The sequence below is a fragment of the Aethalodelphis obliquidens genome, unplaced genomic scaffold (assembly GCF_003676395.1).
Source record: "Aethalodelphis obliquidens isolate GAN/ISIS:26980383/991018 unplaced genomic scaffold, ASM367639v1 scaffold40, whole genome shotgun sequence".
NCBI classification, from domain to species: Eukaryota; Metazoa; Chordata; class Mammalia; order Artiodactyla; family Delphinidae; genus Aethalodelphis; species Aethalodelphis obliquidens.
In genome coordinates, this window is record NW_020837984.1 from 9,251,458 (window position 1) to 9,276,968 (window position 25,511).

Here is a 25,511-nt window from a genome sequence, read left to right on the forward strand (position 1 = left end):
GTTGTTCCATGTAGTTTATTCATTCTCATTGCTGTATAGTATTCAATGATGTAAATATGCTACAATTCTATTTATCTTTTTTACTGATGATAAAATTTGAGTGTTTCCGGTTTTTTATTACAAATATGCTGCCATGGAATGCTTGTGTTGTCTTTGGTGAGCCTAGGTATGAATTTCTGTTGGGTAAATTACCTAGAAGTAGAATTGCTAAGCTATAATATACATGTATATTTAGTGCTAGTTATCAACAATTTTTGGAAGTGGTAGTGATAATTTTAAAATATGGTGTTTTAGTCAATGTTTGAAAGAGGTAAAAGATGGGGCGATTGTAACATTTTTCTTGCTTGTTTTATTTAAACATTAAAAACTAAGAAATGTACATTCAACCTAATGATGATGATCAATTAAGCCTAAGAAATTCATTCAAAATTGTTCTTTTTCACACACAGAAAAACTAAAGTTCAGAGAATGAGATTTATCTGAATAGAAAGTCAAAACAAAAATCAGGGAAGTGTATACATATAGCTGATTCACTTTGTTGTACAGAGGAAACTAACACAACATTGTAAAGCAATTGTACTCCAATAAAGATGTAAAAAAAAAAACTGCTTATGGAAAAAAATTGTATCTCATGAAATATAGCGGCAACTTGAATTTCACATCTTTAAAACTGAAATAACCTTAAAATGTATATCTACTTTCTAATGAGTAGATGACAAATACTGAAACTTTGATAGCATTGTAGATGGTAAGCTTTTTCTTTTAATTTCTAAAAGTAATGCAGATGTAAAATGTCTGACAATTCCACTTTATCACTTTATGCCAATTGTGTTGTAATAAATACCAATTAGCTTGGGAAAAAAATCAGGGAAGACTAAAAAAAAACAAATAGATTTTAGTTTACAATTATAATTTCTTAGAGATCAGAGTAAGAAGAAACGCTGGTGAAAGTATATACTATTGGTAAAACGTTTTTAGAAAAAAAGCAATTCAGCTCTATGTATCAAACAATTTAAAAATACATTTCACTCTCTGACCAATAGTTCCACTTCAGGAATCAGTTATAAGAAAAATAGTCTTAAATATGAGAAACCAAACAAACAAGACTTTATACCAAAGCATACCAAAGATGTTTGTCACAGTGCTCTTTATAGTACCGAAATGAAAATGACCTAAATATTTAACACAGAGGAAAGTTTAAACAGGTTTAACTAACATAATGTTGATGGAATTTTATACAACCATTAAAAGTGATATTTCTGAAGGCTTATGAGCAAATGCTTATGTTATGATTCAAACGGAAATATATAATACAATTCAAAATTATATATACAGTATGAGAGCACCAATGATAAACACCAGTAACAACTTATGCTTAGAAATATTCTTTTTTTTTTTTTTTTCGGTACGGGGCTCTCTCACTGCTGTGGCCTCTCTCGCTGCAGTGCACAGGCTCCGGACGCACAGGCCCAGCAGCCATGGCTCACGGGCCCAGCTGCTCCACGGCATGTGGGATCTTCCCGGATGGGGGCACGAACCCGTGTCCCCTGCATCGGCAGGTGGACTCCCAACCACTGCGCCACCAGGGAAGCCCTAGAAATATTCTTAAAGTGATAATCTTTTTGACTGGTAGGGCTATGTTTTTCTTTCTTCTATATTTAAAATTTTTTAATAAATGAGAAAATATTACTATGATACTGCATGTATTATTACAGGATCATGTAAAAATAAACTTCACAAAAGATTCTAGATGAAAATATATCAAATAAAAAAGTATAATTACCTGTTTAATGATATTCTTTGCTGTAATAATCATTTCTTCACTATATATTTCTAAAAAATTAAGTTTTCTTTGTTTTAAAAGTCCAAATACAAGAGATACTAGTCTTTCCTGTTAAAATAAAAGAAGGGCATACAATGTCAAAATTCAAATACAAAATAATCTCACTTAGAGGTAGAAATAATCAACGTCAAGGGTTTTATTGTTTGACCCTCAAATCTCTATCCTCCTTTTGGTATTTTCTAAAAGGCTTAAAAACCCCTTTCCATAGCAATCTTGTCATCAGATTTTTGGAGTCATTATTCTAAAACAGGTAAATCCTATCCTACTATAGTGGATCAAATGAAGCTGGTTTGGGGACAAAACAATATGAGTATATTTTGGTCTAGTTTCAGTAAGTAGCTAGAAAGTATTATTCTGAAACCCTGATGACCAATAAATACTCTATGAGCCCGGTGCTTTCTAATTAGTGGTCTAGAAGACTGGAATGATGACCTGGATTATTTGTGGAGCATTAACTGCTAACATTTACAAAAATCTCTTTAACTACTTAGGCTGCTATCAGGGCTTTTTGGATTCTTTACAAATTCTTGGCAATAATCAGCATTGAGAAGTTACTAGATAAGTTACCAAATATGATATATTTGTACATGCATATGCATAAAACATGTTCATAATAGGTGCTCAGTGAATGTGAATGACTGATAAGTTACCATATAATAATGATCACTTTTTATAAAAGACACACTCCAATACATGCATATACATGGATATAAGTTAATTCATTCTATATCTACATTCTATATCTATATTTGGAACTTGGGTAGTAAGCCATATAAAGACTTCATTTTAACTCCCATTTCTAATTAAGCTACAAAATTATTTATTCTCTAATTTCACAGGATAATAAACAACTGTGTGCTTCCTAAAGTCACATACTTAGTGAAAGATTTCATAGGTCTCACAGGCTTGATATTGAAGATAATTTTGCTCACTATAACCTGAGGAGAATGTGTTCTAAACTAAGGCTGTTAGGAAATAACACTAAGCAATGACATCAATTTCATTCTACAGTTCAAAAGACATACCTCTTCTAAAATTTGACAGTCATCTTCCAATGGTCTATTTAAGTCACTGTGAGAATAAGTAGAAAATTCTGCAATCATCATTTTATCTATCAGTTTTTCTAATTCACAAAGCTGTGATCCCAAATGCCTACAAAGGAAGAGGGAAATGTTACCTCATTTATTAAAAACCCAGATTTACTCCACGATCAAGGGAACCCGTCAGCAAAACTTTTCTAGCTGACAGTACTTGTGCAACAAGGTGATGTTTTAGTAAAATACAGTCTTTTAACTTAACAAAAATAACTGAGACAGTTTCACATCATCTCCCAAATTCTATTTTTCTCTGTATATCTTAACCTCCAAACAGTTAAATATACTATAGGAAACTTGGTTCTAGAAAACTTCATGATTGCTTTTTAGTCTGCTTTTCACAGACAAAATATTCAGATATTCTAAGTCCTTTCCTCATTAACCACTTACTGAATATAAATGTCAGTAGCTCCCCAGCCATTCACGTATGCAATAAATACAAGCGCTTACTATGCACCAGGCCCTGTTCTGGGTACCTATAAATATTTGAAGGACTATAGGAGAGACTGACTCAGCTCAACCTCCGTCAGAATCAGTTTGAGTTACTGTGCAATATCCCTCAGGCCATTAAAGTCATTAGAACACATGAGTGAAGATCTAAAGTCACTGAGCTATAATCTATCCATGGAACTTCTTCTCATGAAGTATGATGTTCCTTTTTAGTCCACCTCTTCAGTACCTGCAGATCCTGGCTAGGGTTAAAGTGAGCAGGACTCTAATTTTGGCAGAGTTGTAGGGGTGGTGAGGGCAAGTATTACTAAAGAGATTTGGAACCTTCTCCCTAGAAAAAGTAAGTACTGTCCAAGTGACAAGAGTGGTCCCAGGTAGTTAATCCCTGCTCTGAAGGGCACTAAGGATGAATACCGTCATATCCAAAGGGATTTTTGCCACACAATCTAATAGTTTCATAAAAACAATGGGTTGAAGAAACCTAGGTAATCTAGTTGGTCCAAGGCATTTCAAAAATTAAGTGAAATTTATCTTAAATGTAAACATTTATAATTAATTATAAAAACATTTTAAAAGTTTATGCTACATTTACTTGAAAAACAAGCCCTTAATGTTAGCAACTGTCTTTACTATGACCAGATATAGCACATTAAAAAAAATTAAAGCATGTGACCTTTTAGACAGATCCGTTGTTCTTCTTTTATGAACAACAACAATATGGTAAGTAGTGCAGTGATACTTTTAGAAAAAATCTGATAAGTGAAATAACATAAATGTGCTTTTTGCAATATGAAAATTATATTTCTCACAGCTAATTAGAAGTCTGATAAGGTTCTCATAAATGGTGACAACATCTCACAATAAACTAATTTATAACATATCCACTCGTACAAACTAAAACACTGCCATAAAAGGAATTTGGCAGTGTCTTGCAAAATTACATAGGCAATTAGCCTTTGACCTAGGAATCTGACTTCTCAGAATCCATCTCAAAGATACACTGGTAAATGACAAAAGAACATACATTCATTGCAGCACTGTTGGTAATTGCAAAGGAATGGAAACAACCCAAATGCTGACCAACAGAAGGCTAGTTAAATATATCATAATAGACCCTATAACACTTTTAAAAGAATCGAGGAATACCAATTAATATACTATATACTGCTACAGAGCAGTTTCTCAACTACTGCCCCCTTAAAAAGTCTTTTCAGACATTTTTATTTCTAATCACTCCCCATGAAGTTTTAATATCACAGATATACTGTAAATCCGTTTATGTACTGTGGTCTTTGGGGGGCCACAAACCATTGTAAAATCCAAGAGTTTTTTTTCACCCTTCAAGAACAAACTTTTCCCCCCTTTGGGTGATATCTCCCATTGAGAATGCATACTGTAGCATGATCTACAGGGTATATACTGTAAGATAAAAACCCCACGGTGGAGGAAAGTATGTACAGTATGCTAATGCTTATCTAAGATGAGGGACAGACAGAGAGATGGATAAATAAACATAAACTAAAACTTTTTTAAATGACTTGTAGGAGTAGGTACAGAGGAAGAGAACCAAGATAGAAGTTAAATTTCTCTGAATATTTTTTGTTCTATAGATTTGACTTTGGAACTATGTAACTACTTAACATAGTTGTAAAACAATAGTACATTTAAAAACAGCAATCCTTGAATATCAAAAGCAAATGAAACAAATGAACTTAACTATGTATCAAAGTACAGGCAAATCTACACAAAGAGGAATTATTTCAAGTGACTTTAAAACACAGTAATTTAGGGCTTCCCTGGTGGCGCAGTGGTTGAGAGTCCGCCTGCCGATGCAGGGGACGCGGGTTCGTGCCCCGGTCCGGGAAGATCCCACGTGCCGCGGAGCGGCTGGGCCCGTGAGCCATGGACGCTGAGCCTGCGCGTCCGGAGCCTGTGCTCCGCAACGGGAGAGGCCACAACAGGGAGAGGCCCGCGTACCGCAAAAAAAAAAAAACACAGTAATTTATCCATTCATACCACAAGGGATATACCTTAAGAAAAAGAGGGAAAATTATTTTCTAGCTCTTCCCACTAAAAAGGCCTAGAGATCATGACCAATCCAGTAGCAAGGAACACCTCTGATACCTAGATTGTAATTTCTAAATACCATTTCCTACTAAAAGAAACTAGGGCTCCTTAGAGAAATGGCAGTTTACAAATATGGAGCAGAAAATGTATAATATGAATATCCTGTCATAACATGAAGAAAACCATTAATGACTACTCATAGAATCAAAAGGACTTGAGGAGGTTCCTACAAAAGATAGGACAATATGAACATTGATTAAAAAAAACCTTAATACTTCAAATATATATAAATCCATGTGCTTATAAAACATTTGGAAGATGCTACATTTTTCAATTCATTATTTTAAAAACTGCTAAATAAAGGAAAAGAACCTAGACTTTATCTTGCCTATCCTTGTAAGAACTGTCCTTCAGAATTACCAAGTAATTGTTATGGAGAAATATGGCTTTATAGAAATATTCCATTAACAAATGAATAAGGAAGTTTAGAATTAGAATATCATGATTTGCAACCCATAATGAGATGATAAATCTAGGCAATGATCACCAAATGGCTGCTAATTTCACGAAAAAAGAGACAACCAGATATATGCCTCTTGGCTGAAATACACCTATTAGGTACTCTTACCAAAAAGAAAAACTTAAATCTGATCAAGGCTTTAAATCTAACTACCAGTTTATAGAAAATACAAGTAAAAGGAAAACACACTAAACATGGGGATGCAGTTGGCAAAATCCAGACTGTGAGAAGCACTACAAAGACAACTCAATTTCTTCAATAAGTATTTTGAAAGGGAGAAAATGAGAAGAATGGAGAACTATATATCAAAAGACATTTGAAATATATCAACCAATTGTAATATACAGTTGTTATTATTTGGATCCTGTTTCAACAAATACACTGTGAAAAGAATTTTGAGAGAAATAGGAAAATCTGAACACTGACTAGCTATTTGAAACTATGAATGATATTCGAGTTATGTTTTTAAAGATCTTTATCTTTCAGAGATACATAATGAAATACTTATGGATGAAATGAAATCATGTTTTGGATTTGTTTCAAAATAATCCAGGAGTAGGGGGAGGCATATAGAGAAAACCAAGTTGGCTATGAGTTAATAACTCACAGGTCATATGCAATTTATCCAGCTTCATATAACTCTCTTCATATAATTTCCTCTATTTTTGTGTATGTTTCAGTTTTCAATAAGTTTTAAAAAGCAGTAATAGGGTAGGATATGAATCCACACATAAATTTAACATTGCTTCGTTCTCAGTTAATTGATTTTTATAAAGATCAAAAATTCCTTTTAAATGCAGACTAGAGGTTAACACCCAAGTATGTGTTACCTTCAGGTACAAATAGTCTTCAGCAAATCCCAACAAAGAATTATGGTAGGAAGTCCATAGGACTGTATCTACTGATGTTTGGGCATCAAAGTAATAAAACTCTATCATTTCAGCCTAATAACTTAAATGTGACGTTCTATTTAATGTCAGATATTGTCAAAAATAACTGAGTAGCTTCATTTTTACACATCTTGAGTAATTTTAAAATCTGACAAATATAATAAAGAAGAGCAGATATGAATCTCAATACTAACATCAAATAGTATTTATTATGTACTCACAGGTATATGATAACATATATAAAAAGATTTGTCTAAGCAAATCCCTAAATAAAATTTCTAGAATTAGTGTTTTATAGGATTCACCTATTCATCCTTGCTGTTTTTAAAATATTTTAGACTACTTTAACAATAGATGCAATTATACTGGCCTGTATATTATTATTAACCTTACCAAAAATATTTAATAGATAAATCTCCTAACAGTTCATTTTAAAAGTATGTATCCTAATAATCACATATAATACTTTACAGTGGTGAAAGAAATCTCCTGAAATGACAGACAAGTAACTAAAAATCACTTTCTGAAAAAGTACATAGGCTCATATATCCAGCTAAACAAATTGGAGCAATTCTAATACTTTCTACTTTAATATGCCTCAATTTGTACGTGAATTCAGAACTTCTACTAAGCTGTGGGTTCACTACAATGACCTTTGTGTTGCTTTTATCACAGAAACTTACATATCAATAAACCCTACAGTAATACTAGTTTCATCAAATAGCAGAAAATCTGTTGTTTTGGCTTCACCTCAGAGCACACAATGTGGATGTTTTCATAACATAATGTTTTCAAGATCTAAATTATGGGAGATTATATAGGAGTAAAGAAGATGTTAAATACCTTTTACTACTTCCAATCCTACTACTAAAAATACTACTTCCAATCCTACTACTAAAAATCCCTTAAGTGGAATCCCAAGGTGGCCTCTGATCAATGAAATCATAATAAGCTAGAACCTATAATTAACTCTGAATGTTTTCCACCTTTTCTTTCAAGAAGAAGAAGAAGAAGAAGAAGGAGGAGGAGGAGGAGGAGAAGAAGGAGAGGAGGGGAGGGGGAGGAGAAGGAGGAGGGGAGGGGGAGGGGAGAAGGAGGAGAAGAAGGAGAAGAAGGAGAAGGAGGAGAAGGAGGAGAAGGAGGAGAAGGAGGAGAAGGAGAAGAGGGAGGGGGAGAGGAGGAGGAGAAGGAGAAGGAGAAGAAGAAGAAGAAGGAGGAGAAGGAGAAGAAGGAGAAGAAATGAAGAAGGAAGAAGAAGAAGAAGAGGAGGAGGAGGAGGGGGAGGGGGGAGAGGGAGGAGGAGGGGGAGGGGGGAGAGGGAGGAGGAGGAGGAGGAGAAGAAGAAGGAGAAGAAGGAGACGACGACGACGTACGAGTAGAAAAACTAGTTTCATTAATTTTTATCCTAAAATCTATTACTATGGTAGATTCCTAGCTCAGCAAACCTCCAACTCAGTTGCCCACAGTTTAACATCTATTGCACTAGAAAATTAGCACTGATGTTCAGAGTGATCTATTTGAGGTCCTACAAAACCTCAATCAAATATATTAAAAAGTATACATAACTCTTGGGTCCGATGAGATCTGGGTTGAATCTTGACTCTACTGTTTTATAACTTGCTGTATGACTTGGAGCAAGTTATCTAAGATTTTCAATGCTCTAGTTTCCTTATCTATTAAAATGGGGATAAAACTATCTATCTCATAGAAGGGTTTTTTTGGAGTGGGGAGGGGGATCAAATAATATATGCAATATTCTTAGCACTGGTACAGAATACCAAAGTATTCAAAAAACGTTCTTAGGTTTTGTAGTGGTGGCAGTAGTACAGTAATGGTGGTAGTAAGTAATAAAGAAAAAAAAATTAACAGTGGTGAAAACTGAAGTTTCTACATAAACCTTTACAGTAAGAAACAGAAAATAACAACATTATATCCCTGAATTTCAAGGTAACTGAATCTTTTCTATACGAAACCTGCAAGATATCAAGGTTCAAATATATTTTCATATATATTATATTTTATATGAAGAATAAACACTCTTTATAAATGTGCAGGTTCTAAAAAAAATAATAGTAGATATTTGAGTAAAACATAGATAATCAGGGGCTTCCCTGGTAGCGCAGAGGTTGAGAGTCCGCCTGCCGATGCAGAGGACACGGGTTCGTGCCCCAGTCCGGGAAGATCCCACATGCCGCGGAGCGCCTGGGCCCATGAGCCATGGCCGCTGAGCCTGCGCGTCTGGAGCCTGTGCTCCGCGACGGGAGAGGCCACAACAGTGAGAGGCCCACATACCGCAAAAAAAAAAAAACAACAAAGAAAAACAAAACATAGATAATCAGAATATTTGAGAGTCTTTTAAAAAATCATATACACTTTTTTATGAAGAATATTTTGTCCTTTGAGTTAAGGTACAAACAAAAAAAGTAAGGATGAAAATAAAGGTAAACTCTTTCTTGAGCTCAAGATAATTAAAAGATTATAAAATTTTCATTCTGCCTTCTGATAAATCATAATCTACTGGGAATAAATATCCAACCCTGTTCTTAAATATTTTCTAGATAGCTTTGGAGAACTAAATTTTTCATCAGTATTATTAGGCATAAACTTATGAGTCAGGAAAATGAAATAAAATAAACTGCATGACCTTTGGAGTAAAAATGAGAACAGTTTCAGAATTTGTGTTTAGCAGGCAAGCATTTAATCTTTGCTTCTATTGCTCTATTCAGAGGATAAAGCACTCTACTTTCTAGGAACAGCTCCCAATATTCATCAAATTCATATAATATAGCGGTGACAAGAAAAAACACAGCTTCTGTCATTACAGAAGTCCATTTTGCTAAAATACTGACAAAATTAATATTATTTATTTTAAAAATATATGCCATATACACATTCAAAAAAGAGAAATATTTAAATTTTCAGAGGTAAAGGGGAAACTAAAAATCATTTAGTCACCCTGGGTTCCCATGCTGAGAAATCCAAAGTAGGCCTCAAAGGACTACAAACCACCCAAAATTGATTGCAAAATTTTATGTACAGGTATATTTTTATGGAAAGAAGGTCCATCCACAGCTTTCAATAGATTCTCAAAGAGGTTTGTGATCCAAACTTTTTCTGTAAACATCCAAGTCTGGATAAGGTTCTTCCCCTAAGGTTAGGATCCATAGTAATCTGTACTTCATCATCGTACTGTACTGTACTGTATAATAACTACCCAGTAATTTCTGTCTCCCTCCTATCAAATAAATTGTAGAAACAGAGCAGAAAGCATCTCTGCTTTGTTCATGGCTATATTCCCAGTATTCTGCCTGGTGTCTGTCATGTAATCAATAACCATTTCTTGACTAAATGAATCAATCATTCACTTGCATAATTAAAATTGGGCCAACTTTTTAAAAGTGCTTTCAAAATAAATATTCCAATTACATATCCTTAGTCAATAAGAACTTATAATTCAATTAAAATAAACTTATATTAAAGATAACCTTTCCAGAATATATTAAGTTACACAGCACATCTCCCATAAAACTTCTTTGTAGTCACTCAGTAGTATAATGTTTCCCAGCAGATAGGAACTTCAACAAGGAAACCGCAAGCCTGCTTAACTGAATGAAATTTTGATGGCTTACAATTGGTGTAATCTGTAAATTAAACATATGACATGATCTCACATAAAATAACTAAAACCCTAATCTTAAAGGTATTTTCAAAATAAAAACTTGGAAGAAATTGGGTCTTTTCCATCATCGTGTGGAATGTTTTGCAATGTGATAGACTGTAAATGAGAAATGAATTTTAATAATTATCTAATTTAAAACTTATTCAATGGCTTTTAAAATGAACTTAATTTCAGCTATACTAGTATTCCTTTTTCCACCTTTATCTATTATCTTGACACAAAACTACTTCAACATTTTCAAAATATAATTTTCAAAGCTGTGACTGGCCCTTCGTTGATTTCATCTGCTAGAAAATTTAATTTTACTTCTTTATCCAAATGTCTCTGTAAATATTGGTCCTTATGATTTTTGTTTGTTTTAGTAAGACTAAAATATCAGAATGATAACATTATTAAACAGATCAATCTGGAAGAAAAAAATACCCTTGTAACTCTAACACATTCATAGATTTTCAGCTAACGTTACATACTAAAATTTATCCTTTAGAAAGTTCTAACATTATTTCTAATGGCTTACTTAATGGACATACCGGAAGCTGTGAATGCCCTGAAGTTCCTGCTGTAGAACCTCTTGCGTTGTTGCTATTAAGTCCAATGCTCCGACAAATTCAGAAGTAGATAACAACACCTGTACTGTAGGCTGAGTCTGGTGTACAGTGGCCATTAATTTCAGTTTATTGTATACTTTAACACAATTATTTCTGGTAAGTGCCAGTCTTAAAATGTGTAGTGATCCTTCACACATTACTTTATCAATCTGTGCAATTTTATCTCGAAGCATTTTTACAGCCTGGGAAGTTTTCTTGAGGTAGTCCTGCAATTCGTGTTGAGAGGTCATTGCATGAAAAAATGCTTCTGAACGTAGAGAGATCTGGTGAGCAATGTTTACTTCCACAATATCCAGATAATGGCTCAGCTTAAGAGGAAAGGAAAAGAAAAAAAATCACAGCATATTATAAGTATACCTTAACTACCCAAATACTTTCTGAAAACGATACAATATTTCTACATGCATTTTAAATCCCACTGTGTGAACTGTTTGATTATGTGATGCTTGATACTAGGCATACAAAACAGAAGGGAGATGAAAGGTAGAGCCCAAAATTAATAAATGTAAGACAAAAGCATAGAAGGTGATTTACCTTCTTCCTCTGCTCCTGCCATTACTGTCCTCCAGACACCAACTACTTTCTAGAGAGTAAAAGTAGCCCACAGTCATCTCAGATTATAATCTAGTTTTAGAAGTTCCAAGATCTGAGACAGAATGATTGAGTTCCTTAACCTCCACACATCACTGCCATCACCAATATAATGTATCATTTATCTGACTGAAAGATGATTATAGTTACCATTTACTGGCTTTCTATGTACCAGGCACTGGTATTTTATATACATCATCTTCTAATTTTAACAATCTTGGAATACAGGTATTATTATTATTTTATTTTACAGTTGAGGACAATGAGGCTCAGAAACATTAAATAACTTGAATAAAGTCATATGATTAGTAAGTAGAAAAATTGAAATTCGAACCCAGGTTTGTCTAACTCAAAAAGTGAAGTTCTTTCTACTGTACCATGCTGCCTCAAAACGTTAGAGAATTCATGAAAGACAGATTGGTGATCCAGCCACAAATTACAGAGAGTACTAGAATTCACCTGGATCTTTTTTTTTTAAGCTGTTAATTTCACATTTCAACAATTATTCTTTTATCAATTTATAAAACTCAGTTTATTTCCAATGTGTTTTCCTCTTAAAGAGTTGACTGAAACAATTAGTTCATATATATCTTATTTGTAATACTACCAAAATTAATTCCTGGAATAACATGTATTAAGAATGCTTTGTAATTTCAAATATGGACTTCTAAAACTTGAGTTGTCTTTTCTTCCTTCATAACTGCATATGCCTTCTTTGGCTATATTATTTTTCCATTTCTCTCCCACTTTTTTACTTCTAGATTCTTCCTATTCTTCCTATAGCTCAAACTTTAAGAATTATCTCTGAACATCTCAGGAGAATTTGTAGTGTTAAAGGGTTAATGGGCTTTCAACATTTAGGACTCATAAAATTAGAGGATTATTTGGTCACCAAGCCTGTCTCATTAAAACCATGCAGGATCATGCATATCTTCAATACAGCTCCTTCAATAATCTATTATAATATATAATAGGTTACAAACAAGACATTCTTCTATAGTTTAAATCTGTTGCATTTACACTCTTTTGCTGTTGTTCTTTTTACCTTCAACAGCTGTTCATTTATTTACCTAAAAAGCAATATGGGGATGAAGGTACTTAGGTACATCACAAGCTAAAGTAGACTCAATCTTCAGAAAATGGAGAAAAAGTAACTCCTGTAGGACAGGGGTACTCAGAATGCAGTTTATATGCTGCTGCCAGTTTGTGAACTGTTTAACAGGTCCATGATGAAATGAGGAACTCTGCTGGAAATTAAATCAACTACATCACTAAGCCCACGGTATTGCTTTTTCATAGAAAGACTTTCTTAATGAAGGAAGCAGTGAAATGATGTACGTTCTAGAGCAAACTCATTGTCTCATCGCAGACCAGCACTTTGGGTAGCAGTACTACAATAGGACAAAAATTTCCCTAATCCTGGTTGTAGCATCCCCTCTTTAAAACTAGCAAGATAAAATGGGTGCTGTCAATCATACAGTGAGTTTGAATCCTGTCTTCCATTCCTTTTCTAAGAACAGAGCAGAATGAGGAGACAAAATGTAAATGTAATAAAGCTGATTCTGCAACTTACCAAAAAAAAAAAAATTTCCATTACTTTAGTCACTTTAAACATTTAGCATGAGAAAATTGTTTCATTTGAATTTCAAATATTTCTGCAATTTATCAATACTCCATTGATCTATTCTTTTCAAAGGCATAATATTTTCATAATTCATTTCCGAGTAAAATTCTATAAAGGGAACAGTTTTTAAAGTATTCCTAAAAGTATCTGTATAGATTGGTGAAATTTTTATTGGCTTTTGTTGTTTTTCTCTTTTAAGGTATTCTACCAGGGGATATACTTGCAATGTGAAAACGTAGTCTGGGAGTGAGTCTGTGTCTATATATCCATTGTTTTCATAAGATTTGTGAATTTATTCTTACTCAAGGAAAACCTTTATAGATGAAAATGTTGCCAAAAAAAAAAAAAAGTGAATTCATTTTCAACTGTGAGAAACGGAATACTCACGATTCTTTCCCCACATTTCTTCTCCTCTCCTCCCTAAGTAGCCCTTTCTTCAGTTGCTGAGACTGGACCCAACTTATTGAATAGTCTACCTGAGGCAAGCTTTCAGACTGCCAAGAGCTGTCGCCTGACTAAAATGAAATGCTTTCATCTCAGTTTAGGAACCACAGTCAGTTTTAGAAAAGCTCTAAACTGAATGCTAAGAAAGAACAGAGATCAAAGGTCTTTACTTCCTATTCCAGTTTTAAAAGATTCTTGATCTATGAGTTATGTTTAAAGTTTTACATTTTAAATGACTTTCAAGATGTTGACTTCTGAAATATAGAACACTGTAAAATTCTGAAAAACTGCTGACTAATAACACGCAAAAGGCTACGCTTTGCAAAGCTAAAGGAACAAGGCATTTTTTAACTATGCTATTTTTGCTTCAAAATAATCATCATTACTATGTGTAAACGAGGAAAAATAGTACCTCAGGAAAAGTTAATTTTCTGTGCTTTAAGTCATAAAGAATATAAAATTAGCCAATATACTGTTTGGAATAAATGTAAAACAATTAATTGTGTTATCTAATACATCCTTTCAATTGAGATTGCTATCAACTGCTGTTTCAGATAAGAAGCACTCAAACAATAACCTTTTCCTTTTTCAACAGCACAACTTGTATTGCATTGACACAAAGTGCTATTACTTTATCAGTTAAGATCTGAAGGGTTCTAATTATCAGTAACAATAAAGATGAAATTAAAGGAATTAGTGCCTACTAAATAACTAACTCTGAACTCACACAAACAGTACCACTTAATTAAAATAGTTTTCTACATGGGAAAAGTAAAAAAGAAACTACCTTTTCTTGTAGCAACTTTGAGGAAGCTGCATCACGATTTCCTTTTCCACCAGCAGTATTAAAATGAGACCATGGTAAAACTGAATTAAAAGTTAAGGAATCGTCCAAGGCAAAATCTGGTTTCATAAAAATCTATTAAAAAAATGCATTTCCCTCAATTAGATAAACATTTTCTTTACATCCATTATCCCTTCTAACATCATAAGACCATTAAACAATAATTAACTTGAATCTCAGGCATATACAGAAAAAGCAAGTGATAATAAGTTGAGTTATTTATACAAAAATCTGTAGAAGAAAAATATATAAATAATGTTTCATCAAGCTAAAAATGCTCATGAAAGATAGAAAAATGTTTTTTTGCCTTTACCAACAGAGATGGTCATTCCATTACTACCTGGTCAAACTCACGAATGCAGTCCCACTGGGCACATACAAAAGGGAGATATCATACTTATCCTAAAATTTCTGTATTATTTCCCACTGATAGTGGTTTTTTAAAAATGTCAAATATCAATATCTCTATACTTATATTTCTATTTTCTCTTGCTCAAAATTCTTTCAAACTTTCTTTTTTAGATTAGACATACACTAAATTTTAAAACCAAAACAAATTCAATTTTATGAAGAGACTGCTCCTTTCCCTTGTATACCACATCCATCTGCGCACCAAGTACTACCATTAATATTTCCTCATTATCACTTGAATCTCCTCTCTACTCTATCTCCACAGTATTTCTGCAGCTCCTCATTATCTCTGGATTACAGTAAATGTCTACTTACTGATGTCCTTCCCTAATCTATCCTCCATATATCTTTAAAATGCAATTATAACTGAATTAACTTCTCTTTTTAAATCTCTCAATGGATTCCCATGACTGACAGACCAAACTCTCTTAGAATGGCATTAAGAGTTTTATTTATCTCATACTTCACAAAATTTATTTAACCCCATCTCTAAACACAAGTATACCATGTATACTTATCTCATATTTCATAAATATTTTTACTTAATATGTATATCTCCCCCAGACCATATGTTCCTATAAGACTGGATTTATAGATTATTAATCTTTCTATTCCAGCACATAGCATAAGGCCTGAAACATGGTTTAATCAATTAATTTCTATGTTATATTTTATTATATTCACTGATTCATATGACCCATATCCAAAAATTGGTATGAATGTGATAGGGAAATATAACTAGGGACATGAGTATATTTTCTAGTCCCTCTAGTATAACTGAAAGTATTGATTAATTCAATAAATGTTGACTATCTATGATTTTACTCTTATGCTAGGCACTAAGGTGGAAACAAAGCTAAATTATTCCAGAGGTCCTAATCTCAAGGATCTTTAGCCCAAGGGATGTGATAAAATATATACATAAATATTTTATAAGGGAAAGAGTGACAAATGCCTTAAAAGGGAAGGCAGGGGTCTAGATAAAATGCTATGGCAGTTTGGCAAAGGGGCCAATGATCTTCATTTGGAGGAAATGTATTCATGTAAAGTTGTCATTTAAGCAAAAACTATAAAGGATTAGATATGGGGAGATAAGAGAAAAGTCTTCCAGGCTAAAGGAACACTGCAAGTAAAGCATGGAGCCAACAAAAAAGTCTGGCTGAAGTAAAGAATGTGTAAAGATTAGTAGGCAAAAGTTAAGAGTGTGCCTATGATGGAAGTGAATAATTAAGGGCCTTAAATTACAGTTTGAATTTTATTTTGTAGGAATCAAAGAACTTTAAAAATGACTGCCCTTTCCTTTTTGTTTCTGTCTTTCATCCTTCTGTCTCTTTGCACCCTAAAGAGCAATTATCACAGACCTCTTTGAGAATATGATGAATGCAATGGACTCCTTCCCCAGAAAAAAAAAGAAAAACAAAAAAACACTCATCTATCACACATCTCTACAAAATTCTTCATACAAAGAAAATATCCCTAATAATTTGGAGGGGTAATAAAACCAATAAAATTATATTTTAAAATGAAAACACTTAAACATATTTGTAGGTTTTGGTGATAAAGAAGAGATTGATCATGCAAAAGAGAGAGAAGAAAAGTAAGAAAGTCCCAGAAGAGGCAAAGTGGTCAAAGCATCAGAAAACAGCCCAGTGAAAGCTTCTTACAAGGCAAAATTAAAGATCAAATATTAAAAAGCTGTATTCTCATTTTTTAGGTTTTGTTACCTTAGGTACTTGCTCCAGATCTGTCCTGGATTTATCTATTTTAAAATGGAAAAGGGAAAATATGATTTTTTAAAACTTGTTTTCATTTTATTTCCATAAAATATATTTTGACAGATTCAATACTATACTAGGTCACAATTAAATAACGATTTAAGTTTCTTTCTTCAACAAATATCAAACACCTTCTGTATACCTAGGAGTAGGCAAAGCAGTGAGTATGTTTCAAATAATTTTAATCAATTGTTTAGTAGCAATAAAACAACTAAATGTATTCAAGTCTTTTTTAAATGGACACAGAAAGCTTGGTGCTATCTTATAGAAATGCTATTTTTATTGTTCAAAAGATCCACCATCCCATCCAGTATTTCCTATGATCAAAAAAATTTTTAATGCCGTAGTAGTTTTCTTCTTAGACATCTTAGTTTGTATCCTCTACAAACTTCTTGCAAATGAACCTCCTTTATCTTCGTCTCACCAATCAGATTTCAGACAAGGTACCCTCCTTTCCAAAACTAAGCTTTCTGTACTCAGACTCCATCCTCTCCTGCCTCTTCTCTGAGCTCGCATCAATTACCCTGCCTCTCCATATCTTTAACATTTTAATAGCTCTTTTCTCTCTGCATATAAACATGCTCAGTTCTCTTCGATTAAAAAAGAAGAAGAAGAAGAAGAAAGATAAAACTCAGGGCCTAGAGTAGGTTGAGGCAAGGGAGAACCTCAGGTGCAAAATTTAAGGAAGCACTCGTCTCAGTATTATGCAGATACCTCTCTTGCCTCATCTAATCCTGGCCATGCAAAAACATTCTTCTAGCACAACTGCTAGTAGAAACAAACTAGAGGGATTCTGTTCCCTCTAGTCAATACCTTAACATTTCAAATCTTCAAGTCACATCCATATTGGCAGTCTCCACTTCCTACTCTTGTACTCACTCCTTAATACATAGTATTGAAATTTCTGTAACTACTACTCCAGTCTAAATGTTCTCCCTAAGATCTCCCAAATTGCCAAATCCACAGAGATTTCTCAGAGTGCAAACCTGATCTATCCCTGAAGTATTCTGACACTGTAGACTAATTATTCGCACTTCTTTGAAATTCTAACTACCTTCAATCTCTAAGGTGCAACTCTCTCTTGGTTGACTCTCCTATCTCTCTGACTACTTCTTTTTAGTCTCCTTCACAGGTACATTTTCTACTCCTTCTTAAATGTGACAGCCTCCTAGTGTTCTATCATCAGTTCTCTTCTCCTTACTACTCACATCCTCCTGGGTGATCCCACCTGTGCCCTTGGATTCAACTACCATGCTATTGTCTAGCATACTGTCTATGATAATGTCTATCATACTTGTATCTCCAGCCTAGATCTCTTTCCTGAGCTCTGGGTTGCATACCAGACTCCTCCTTCTATGCAAAACTTCAATTAAACCAGCCTCTATCTCCTCCAAACTTCCTTCTCCAATACTACCTCTCTCACCTAGCCAGCTGCCCAAGCAAGAAATGTGGGAATCATCCTGGAATCATCTTGCTCCATTACTAACAAATGACTGACCACCAAAACCTGTGCCTCCATTTCTGAGGCATCTCTTAAAGACCTAATTTCCTCTCTATCCTCATTATAACTGCTATAAGGAACACATGATTTCTCACTTGTATTACTGCAATAGGCTTCTACTGTATTCTTGCCTCCAGTTTTATCATCATCTATAAATTTACTACCCACAACTTCTTTCACAGTGAAATATATAATCATAACTCTGATCATGTCTGGTTTAAAATATTTTGTAACTCTATACTGCTTTTAGAAAAGAAAAATGTCTTAGCATGATATACAAGGCTCTTCATGATCTGACTCCTACCTACTTCTTCAGCCTCATTTCTTGCTTCCAGTGGAGCCAGCATACTGAACTCTTGCAGGTCCCAGAACATGCTAATTTCCCTCTTGACTCTACGGCTTTGCATAAACTGTCCCCTTTCCTGAAATGCCTTTTTGCACATAAATATTTCTTGATAGTTAGTTTAAAACACAGACAATCCTCATCAACTCCAGTTTTTATAAAGCTAAGTTAGGAACTCTTTACAATATTACCATGCTGAACTTACTGCCTGATATACAGTGTTGGTTTGTTTAACCTTGCTCAGGAGACCATCAGCTTCTTGAGGACAGGGACTATTTCTTATTCATTTATTTTTAGGCAACAAGCAAAGTACAAAGCACCTGAATATTAAATAACTATTTGTTGAACTGAAGGATAACACTACCATCAGATCCATGATTTTTCTCTTTAAACCTTTTAGAAAAGATTATGATTGCAGGCTATAGAAATTTCACTAGAAATAAAAATTAGATATGATAGTCAACAAGGTCCTAAAATTAAGATTTTGTTCATTAATATTTATGCTATGCTACAAAGAGCACATATTCATACCATGAGTATGTAAGAGAGTCCTGTCAAAGGTATCTTTAGGAGGACAAATTTTCTTGCATCTCTCATGAATCTTCTCTCTCTAATAAAAAGACAAATAAATAATGTGATCAATGCTGTGTGGCAATATGAGTATTCAAAGCATTAAAATATTTAACAAAACAGAATATAAGAATATACCAAATAAGTTCTAAATTTTTCTAATATGAAATCACTAGCCTCTTGAACTTAAATACAAGTAACAAGTATGCTTAATAAACCAAATACCACTGAGGTGTGTGAATGTCTATATACTTATACTCATCCCATTTTATACAATTATAGTAAAATCTCCATAAACTTAGAATGAAGTGGGAAAGCAAATAAAAAATCCTTATTCTTATAACAGAAATCAATTAAGAAAATAACTTTTTAAAAATAAGCAAGAAAATTTTAAACCTATATACCTAAGATTGAAAGACAGATTAGTAGTTAATACTTCCTCTGAGTCCAAAAAGAAAAAAGGAAAGACAGAAAGAAACCCCACTCTGAGTTCAGGTTAGATGACCACTAACAACACTGTTATCTTTTGAGATACCATACACAGGACATATGGGAAAGTGGAGTGTGGTAAGGAAAAAACCCTGGGCTAATAGTATTATCCCTGCAGCATTCTGAGAGCAGTTCTATCAGAAACTACAGGACTGTCTCCAAAGTGGCTGTACTATTCTGCATTCCTGTGCACAATGAATAAGAGTTCCTATTAGCCACATCCTTGCCAGCATTTGGTCTTGACAGCATTTTGGATTTTCGTCATTCTAAAGGACGTGTAGTGGCACCTTGTTTTAATTTGCAATTCCCTATAGACATATGATGTCAGGCAATTTTTCATATGCTTACTAGCCATCTGTATCTTTTCTTTGGTGAAATGCCTGTTCAGATCCCTTGTCCATTTTTTGTGGTGAAATATACACAACATGAAATTTACCAGTTAAAACCATTGGTGGAGGTGGCCAAGACAGTGGAGTAGGAAGACCTTGAACTCACTTCCTCCCACAGACACACCAAAATTATAACTATTTACAGAGCAACTATCAATGAGAACCTGAAGAATAGCAGAAAAGATTTTTCACAACTAAAGACACAGAGAAGAAACTACAGCAAGACAGGTAGGAGGGGTAGAGGTATGACCCACTCACCTGGGTCAGGGACCCACAAATGGGAGAAATATCACAATTATAGAGGTCCTCCCCAAGGAGCAAGGGGTCTGAGCCCCACATCAGGCTCCCCAGTCCAGGGTCCTGTGCTGGGAAGATGAGACTCCAGCATGTGTGACTTTGCAAACTAGTGGATCTTATGTTCAGGAGAGCTGGAGAGCTATAGGAAACAGAGTCTCTGCTCTTAAAGGGTGCATGCAAAATCTCACATGCTCTGAGTCCGAGCCAGAGGCAGTTGTTTGAAAGGAGCTTGGGGCAGACCCACTGGACAATGTTGAAGAGCCTCTGAAAGAGGCAGGAGGCAACTGGGACCTCTCCAGGGAATAGAGATGATGGGAGCAGCCATTTTGGGAGCTTGTTGCACTGCAATAACACCAGTGCTGGTGAGCACCATTTTGGAATCCTCCCTCTAGTCTATTAGCACTGGGAACCCAGCCCTGCCCACCAGCAGGCCAGCACCAGCCCTGAACCCACCCGAGGCTGAAGAGATAGCCACATGGGGCCCCAGCCCCACCCTCCAGAAGGCCCATGGCCACTGCATGAGGCACAGCCTCAAAGCCAATCAGGCCGGAGGCCAGCCATGCCTACCAGTGCACCCACAGTAGTTGGCCCCCCCACAAAGTAGGGCACATGCAGCCCCACATAGGGGCTACCCCTATAGGATATAGCTCTGGTAACCAGAGGGGAGCATGTTGCTGTGCCCCACAGGACATATCCTACTTAAGACCACTTCTCCACGATCAGGAAATATAACTGACCTAACACACAGAAATAAACACAGAGAATTGGGCAAAATAAGGAGACGGAGGTATATGTTCCAAACAGAGGAACAAGACATAACCTCAAAAAAAGAACTAAACCAAGTGGAGATAAGCAATCACCTCCACTAAAAAGTCAAGGTAATAATAAAGATACTCACCAAACTCAGGAGGAGAATGAATGAAAACTGTGAAAATTTCAACAAAGAGTTAGAAAATATAAAGAACCAAACAGAGCTGAAGAATACAATAACTGAAACTAGAAGGAATCAACAGTAGATTAGATGATACAGATCTCTTCAGCAGTCTCGAAGAGGAAGTAGTGGGAATCACAGAAGCTGAACAGAAAAAAGAAAAAAGAATAAAAAAAAGTAGTTTGAGACCTCTGGGACAACATTAAGCATACTAACATTCACATTATAGGGGTCCCAGAAGGAGAAGAGAGAGAAAAAAATGGCAGACAACTTGTTTGGAAAAATAATAGCTGGAAACTTCCCTAACCTGGGGAAAGAAACGTATATCCAGGTCCAGGAAGCACAGAGAGTCCCAAGCAAGATGACCCAAAGAGGTCCACACCAAGACACATTAAAATGAAAATGGTAAAAAAAAAAAAAAAAAAAAAAAAATTATAAATACAGAATCATAAAAGCAGCAAGAGAAAAGCAACTAAGTATGTATGAGGGAACTCCCATAAGACTATCAGCTGACTTTTCAGCAGAAATTTTACATGCCGGAAGGGACTGGCAGGATACACTCAAAATAATGAAAGGAAATAACCTACAGCCAAGAATACTCAACCCAGCAAGGTTATCACAAACCTGAAGGAGAGATAAAGAGTTTAACAGACAAGCAAAAGCTAAAAGCTAAGAGTCCTGCACCACTAAACCAGCTTTACAAGAAATATTAAAGGGACTTCTCTAAGTTGAAAAGAAAAGGCCACAACTAGAAATATGAAAAGCATATCCTATGATAAACCATAATGGAAAAGAATATTTTTAAAAGAATGTATATATACACACATACACATATGTATAACTGAATTGCTTTGCTGAACAGCAGAAATTGACATAATATTGTAAATCAACTATACTTCAATTAAAAATTTAAATTAAAAAAAGAAAAGTATTAAAAAAAACTCACTGGTAAAGGCAAATATACAGTAAAGGTAGTAGATCAACCACTTATAAAGCTAGTAGGAAGGTTGAAAGACAATAGTAGTAAAATCATCTATATCCACAATAAGTAGTTAAGAGTTACACAAAACAATAATATGTAAAATATGACGTCAAAAGCATTAAATGTGGGGGTGAGGTGTAAAAATGTAGGGTGGTTAGAATACGTTCAAACTTAAGAGCATCAACTTAATCAGTGTGTGTGTGTGTGTGTGTGTGTGTGATATTTAAAACTCATGGTAACCAAAAAATACAAATACATACACACTAACTAATCAAAGATAACCAAAAAACCTACAATACATACACATACAAAAAAGAGAAAGGAATCCAAACATAACACTAGGGACTTCCCTGGTGGTCCAGTGGTTGGGACTTCAGGTTCAATCCCTGGTTGGGGGGCTGGGATCCCACATGCCTGTGGCCAAGGGGCCAAGGCACAGAACGGAGGCGGTGTTGTGGCAAATTCAATAGAGACTTAAAAAAAAAAATGGTCCACGTCAGGAAAAAAAACTAAAACTCAAACAAACATAACACTAAAGATAGTCATCAAATCAAAAGGGAAGAGAGCAAAAGAAGAGGAGGAAAAAAAAAACCTACAAAAAAAACAAGGGGCTTCCCTGGTGGCGCAGTGGTTGAGAGTCCGCCTGCCGATGCTGGGGACACGGGTTCATGCCCTGGTCTGGGAGGATCCCACATGCCGCGGAGCGGCTGGGCCCGTGAGCCATGGCCGCTGAGCCTGCGCATCCGGAGCCTGTGCTCCGCAACAGGAGAGGCCACAGCGGTGAGAGGCCCACGTACCACAAAAAAACCCAAAAAACAAAACAAAACAAAAAACCAGAAAATGATTAACAATATGGCAATAAGGACATACCTATCAATAATTACTTTAAAAGTAAATGGACTAAATCCTCCAATCCAAAGACATAGAATGGCTGAATGAATATAAAAACAAAACCCATATATATGTTGCCTACAAGAGACTCACTTCAGACCTAGCCACACACAGACTGAAAGTGAGGGATGGAAAAAGGTTTTCCATGCAAATGGAAACCAAAAAAAAAAAGGAAAGAAAAGAAAAAAAAAGCTGGGTAGCAATGCTTATATCAGACAAAGTGACTTTAACACAAAGACTGTAACAAGAGACAACGAAGGACATTACATAATGATCAAGGGATCAGTCCAAGAAGAAGATATAACAGTTGTAAATACATATGCACCCAACATAGGAGCACCTAAATACGTAAAGCAAATATTAATGAGAAAAACTGGTTATACAATGAAAGTAGGGGACTTTAACACCCCACTTACATGGTTGGATAGGTCATTCAGATAGACAATCAATGGTCTTAAATGTCACATTAGACCAGATGGAACTAACAGATATGTAAAAACATTTCATCCAAAAGCAGCAAAATACGCATTCTTTTAAATGCACACGGAACATTCTCCAGGACAGATCATATGCTAGGCCACAAAATAAGTCTCAAAATGGACTACCCTGGTGGCGCAGTGGTTAAGAATCAGCCTGCCAATGCAGGGGACACGGGTTCAAGCCCTGGCTCAGGAAGATTCCCACATGCCATGGAGCAATTAAGCCCGTGTTCCACAACTACTGAGCCTGCACTCTAGAGCCCACAAGCCACAAGTACTGAGCTCATGTGCCACAACTACTGAAGCCCGTGTGCCTAGAACCCGTGCTCGGCAGCAGGAGAAGCCACTGCACCGCAACAAAGAAGAGCCTCCACTCGTCACAACTAGACAAAGCCCACACGCAGCAACAAAGACCCAATGCAGCCAAAAATAATTAAATGAATTTATTAAAAAGTCTCAATAAATTTAAGAAGATTGAAATCATGTCAAGCATCTTTTCCAACCACAAGACTATGTGACTAGAAATCAACTCCAAGAAGAAAAAATTCAAAAACACAAACAGGTGGAGTCCAAACAACATGCTACTAGACAACCAATGGGTCACTGAAGAAATGAAAGAAGAAATTTAAGAAATACCTAGAAACAAATAAAAACATAAACATAACAATCCAAGATCTGTGAGATGCAGTAAAAACAATTCTAAGAGGGAAGTTTATAGCAATACAAGCCTACCTCAGTAAACAGAAAAATCTCAAATAAATAAGCTAAACTTCCACCTAAAGTAACTAGAAAAAGAAGAAAAAGCAAAACCCAAACTTAGTAGAAGGCAAGAAATAATAAAGATCAGAGCGGAAATAAATAAAACAGAGACTTAAAAAACAACTGAAAAGATCAATGAAACTAAGAGCTGGTTATTTCAAAAGATAAATAAAATTGATAAAGCTGTAGCCAGACTCATCAAGAAAAAGAGGACCCAAATAAATAAAATCGGAAATGAAAGAGAAGTTACAACTGACACCACAGATACAAAGGATAAAAGATTACTACAAACAATTATACACCAATAAAGTGGACAACCCAGAAGAAATGGATAAATTCCTAGAAACATACAATCTCTCAAAACGGAAACAGGAGGAAACAGAAAATATGAAAAGACTGATTACCAGTTATGAAATCAAATCAGTAATTAAAAAAAAAAAAACTCCCAACATACAAAAGTCTAGGACCAGATGGATTCACAGGTGAATTGTGTCAAACATCTAAAGAAGAGTTAACACCTATCCTTCTCAAACTACTCCAAAAGGGATGCTTCCAGACTCATTCTGCAAAGCCAGCATTACCTTGATATCAAAATCAAAGACACGACAAAAAAGAAAATTACAGGCCAGTACTCCTGATGAACATAGATGCATGAATCCTCAACAAAATATTAACAAACCGAATTCAATAATACATTAAAAGGATCATAAAATATGATCAAGTGGGATTTAACCCAAGGGTGCAAGGATGGATCAATATCTGCAAATCAATCAATATGATAGACCACAATAACAAATTGAAGAATAAAAATCATATGATCATCTCAATAGATGCAGAAAAAGCTTTGACAAAATTCAACATACATTTATGAGAAAAACTATCAACAAAGTTGATATAATGGGAAAATACCTCAACATAATAAAGCCATATATGACAAATCTACAGCCAACATCATACTCAACAGTGAAAAGCTGAAAGCATTTCCTTAAGATCAGGAACAAGACAAGGATGTCCATTCTCGCCACTTTTATTCCACATAA

At 35.0% G+C, this 25,511-nt stretch overlaps 1 protein-coding gene across 6 annotated transcripts in view; it reads right to left on the reverse strand.

Moving 5' to 3' along the window:
• Positions 1–25,511, reverse strand: part of VPS54 (VPS54 subunit of GARP complex) — a 135,713-nt gene that overhangs the window by 40,175 nt on the left and 70,027 nt on the right. For all 6 annotated transcript variants that reach the window (XM_027131811.1, XM_027131810.1, XM_027131813.1 and 3 more), the window contains 6 exons: positions 19,216–19,294; positions 16,790–16,824; positions 14,598–14,729; positions 11,074–11,459; positions 2,869–2,995; positions 1,784–1,891 (listed from right to left, as the gene is read on the reverse strand). In XM_027131811.1, coding sequence (XP_026987612.1) covers positions 1,784–1,891; positions 2,869–2,995; positions 11,074–11,459; positions 14,598–14,729; positions 16,790–16,824; positions 19,216–19,294 — 867 coding nt within the window. The remainder of the gene's footprint in view (positions 1–1,783; positions 1,892–2,868; positions 2,996–11,073; positions 11,460–14,597; positions 14,730–16,789; positions 16,825–19,215; positions 19,295–25,511) is intronic.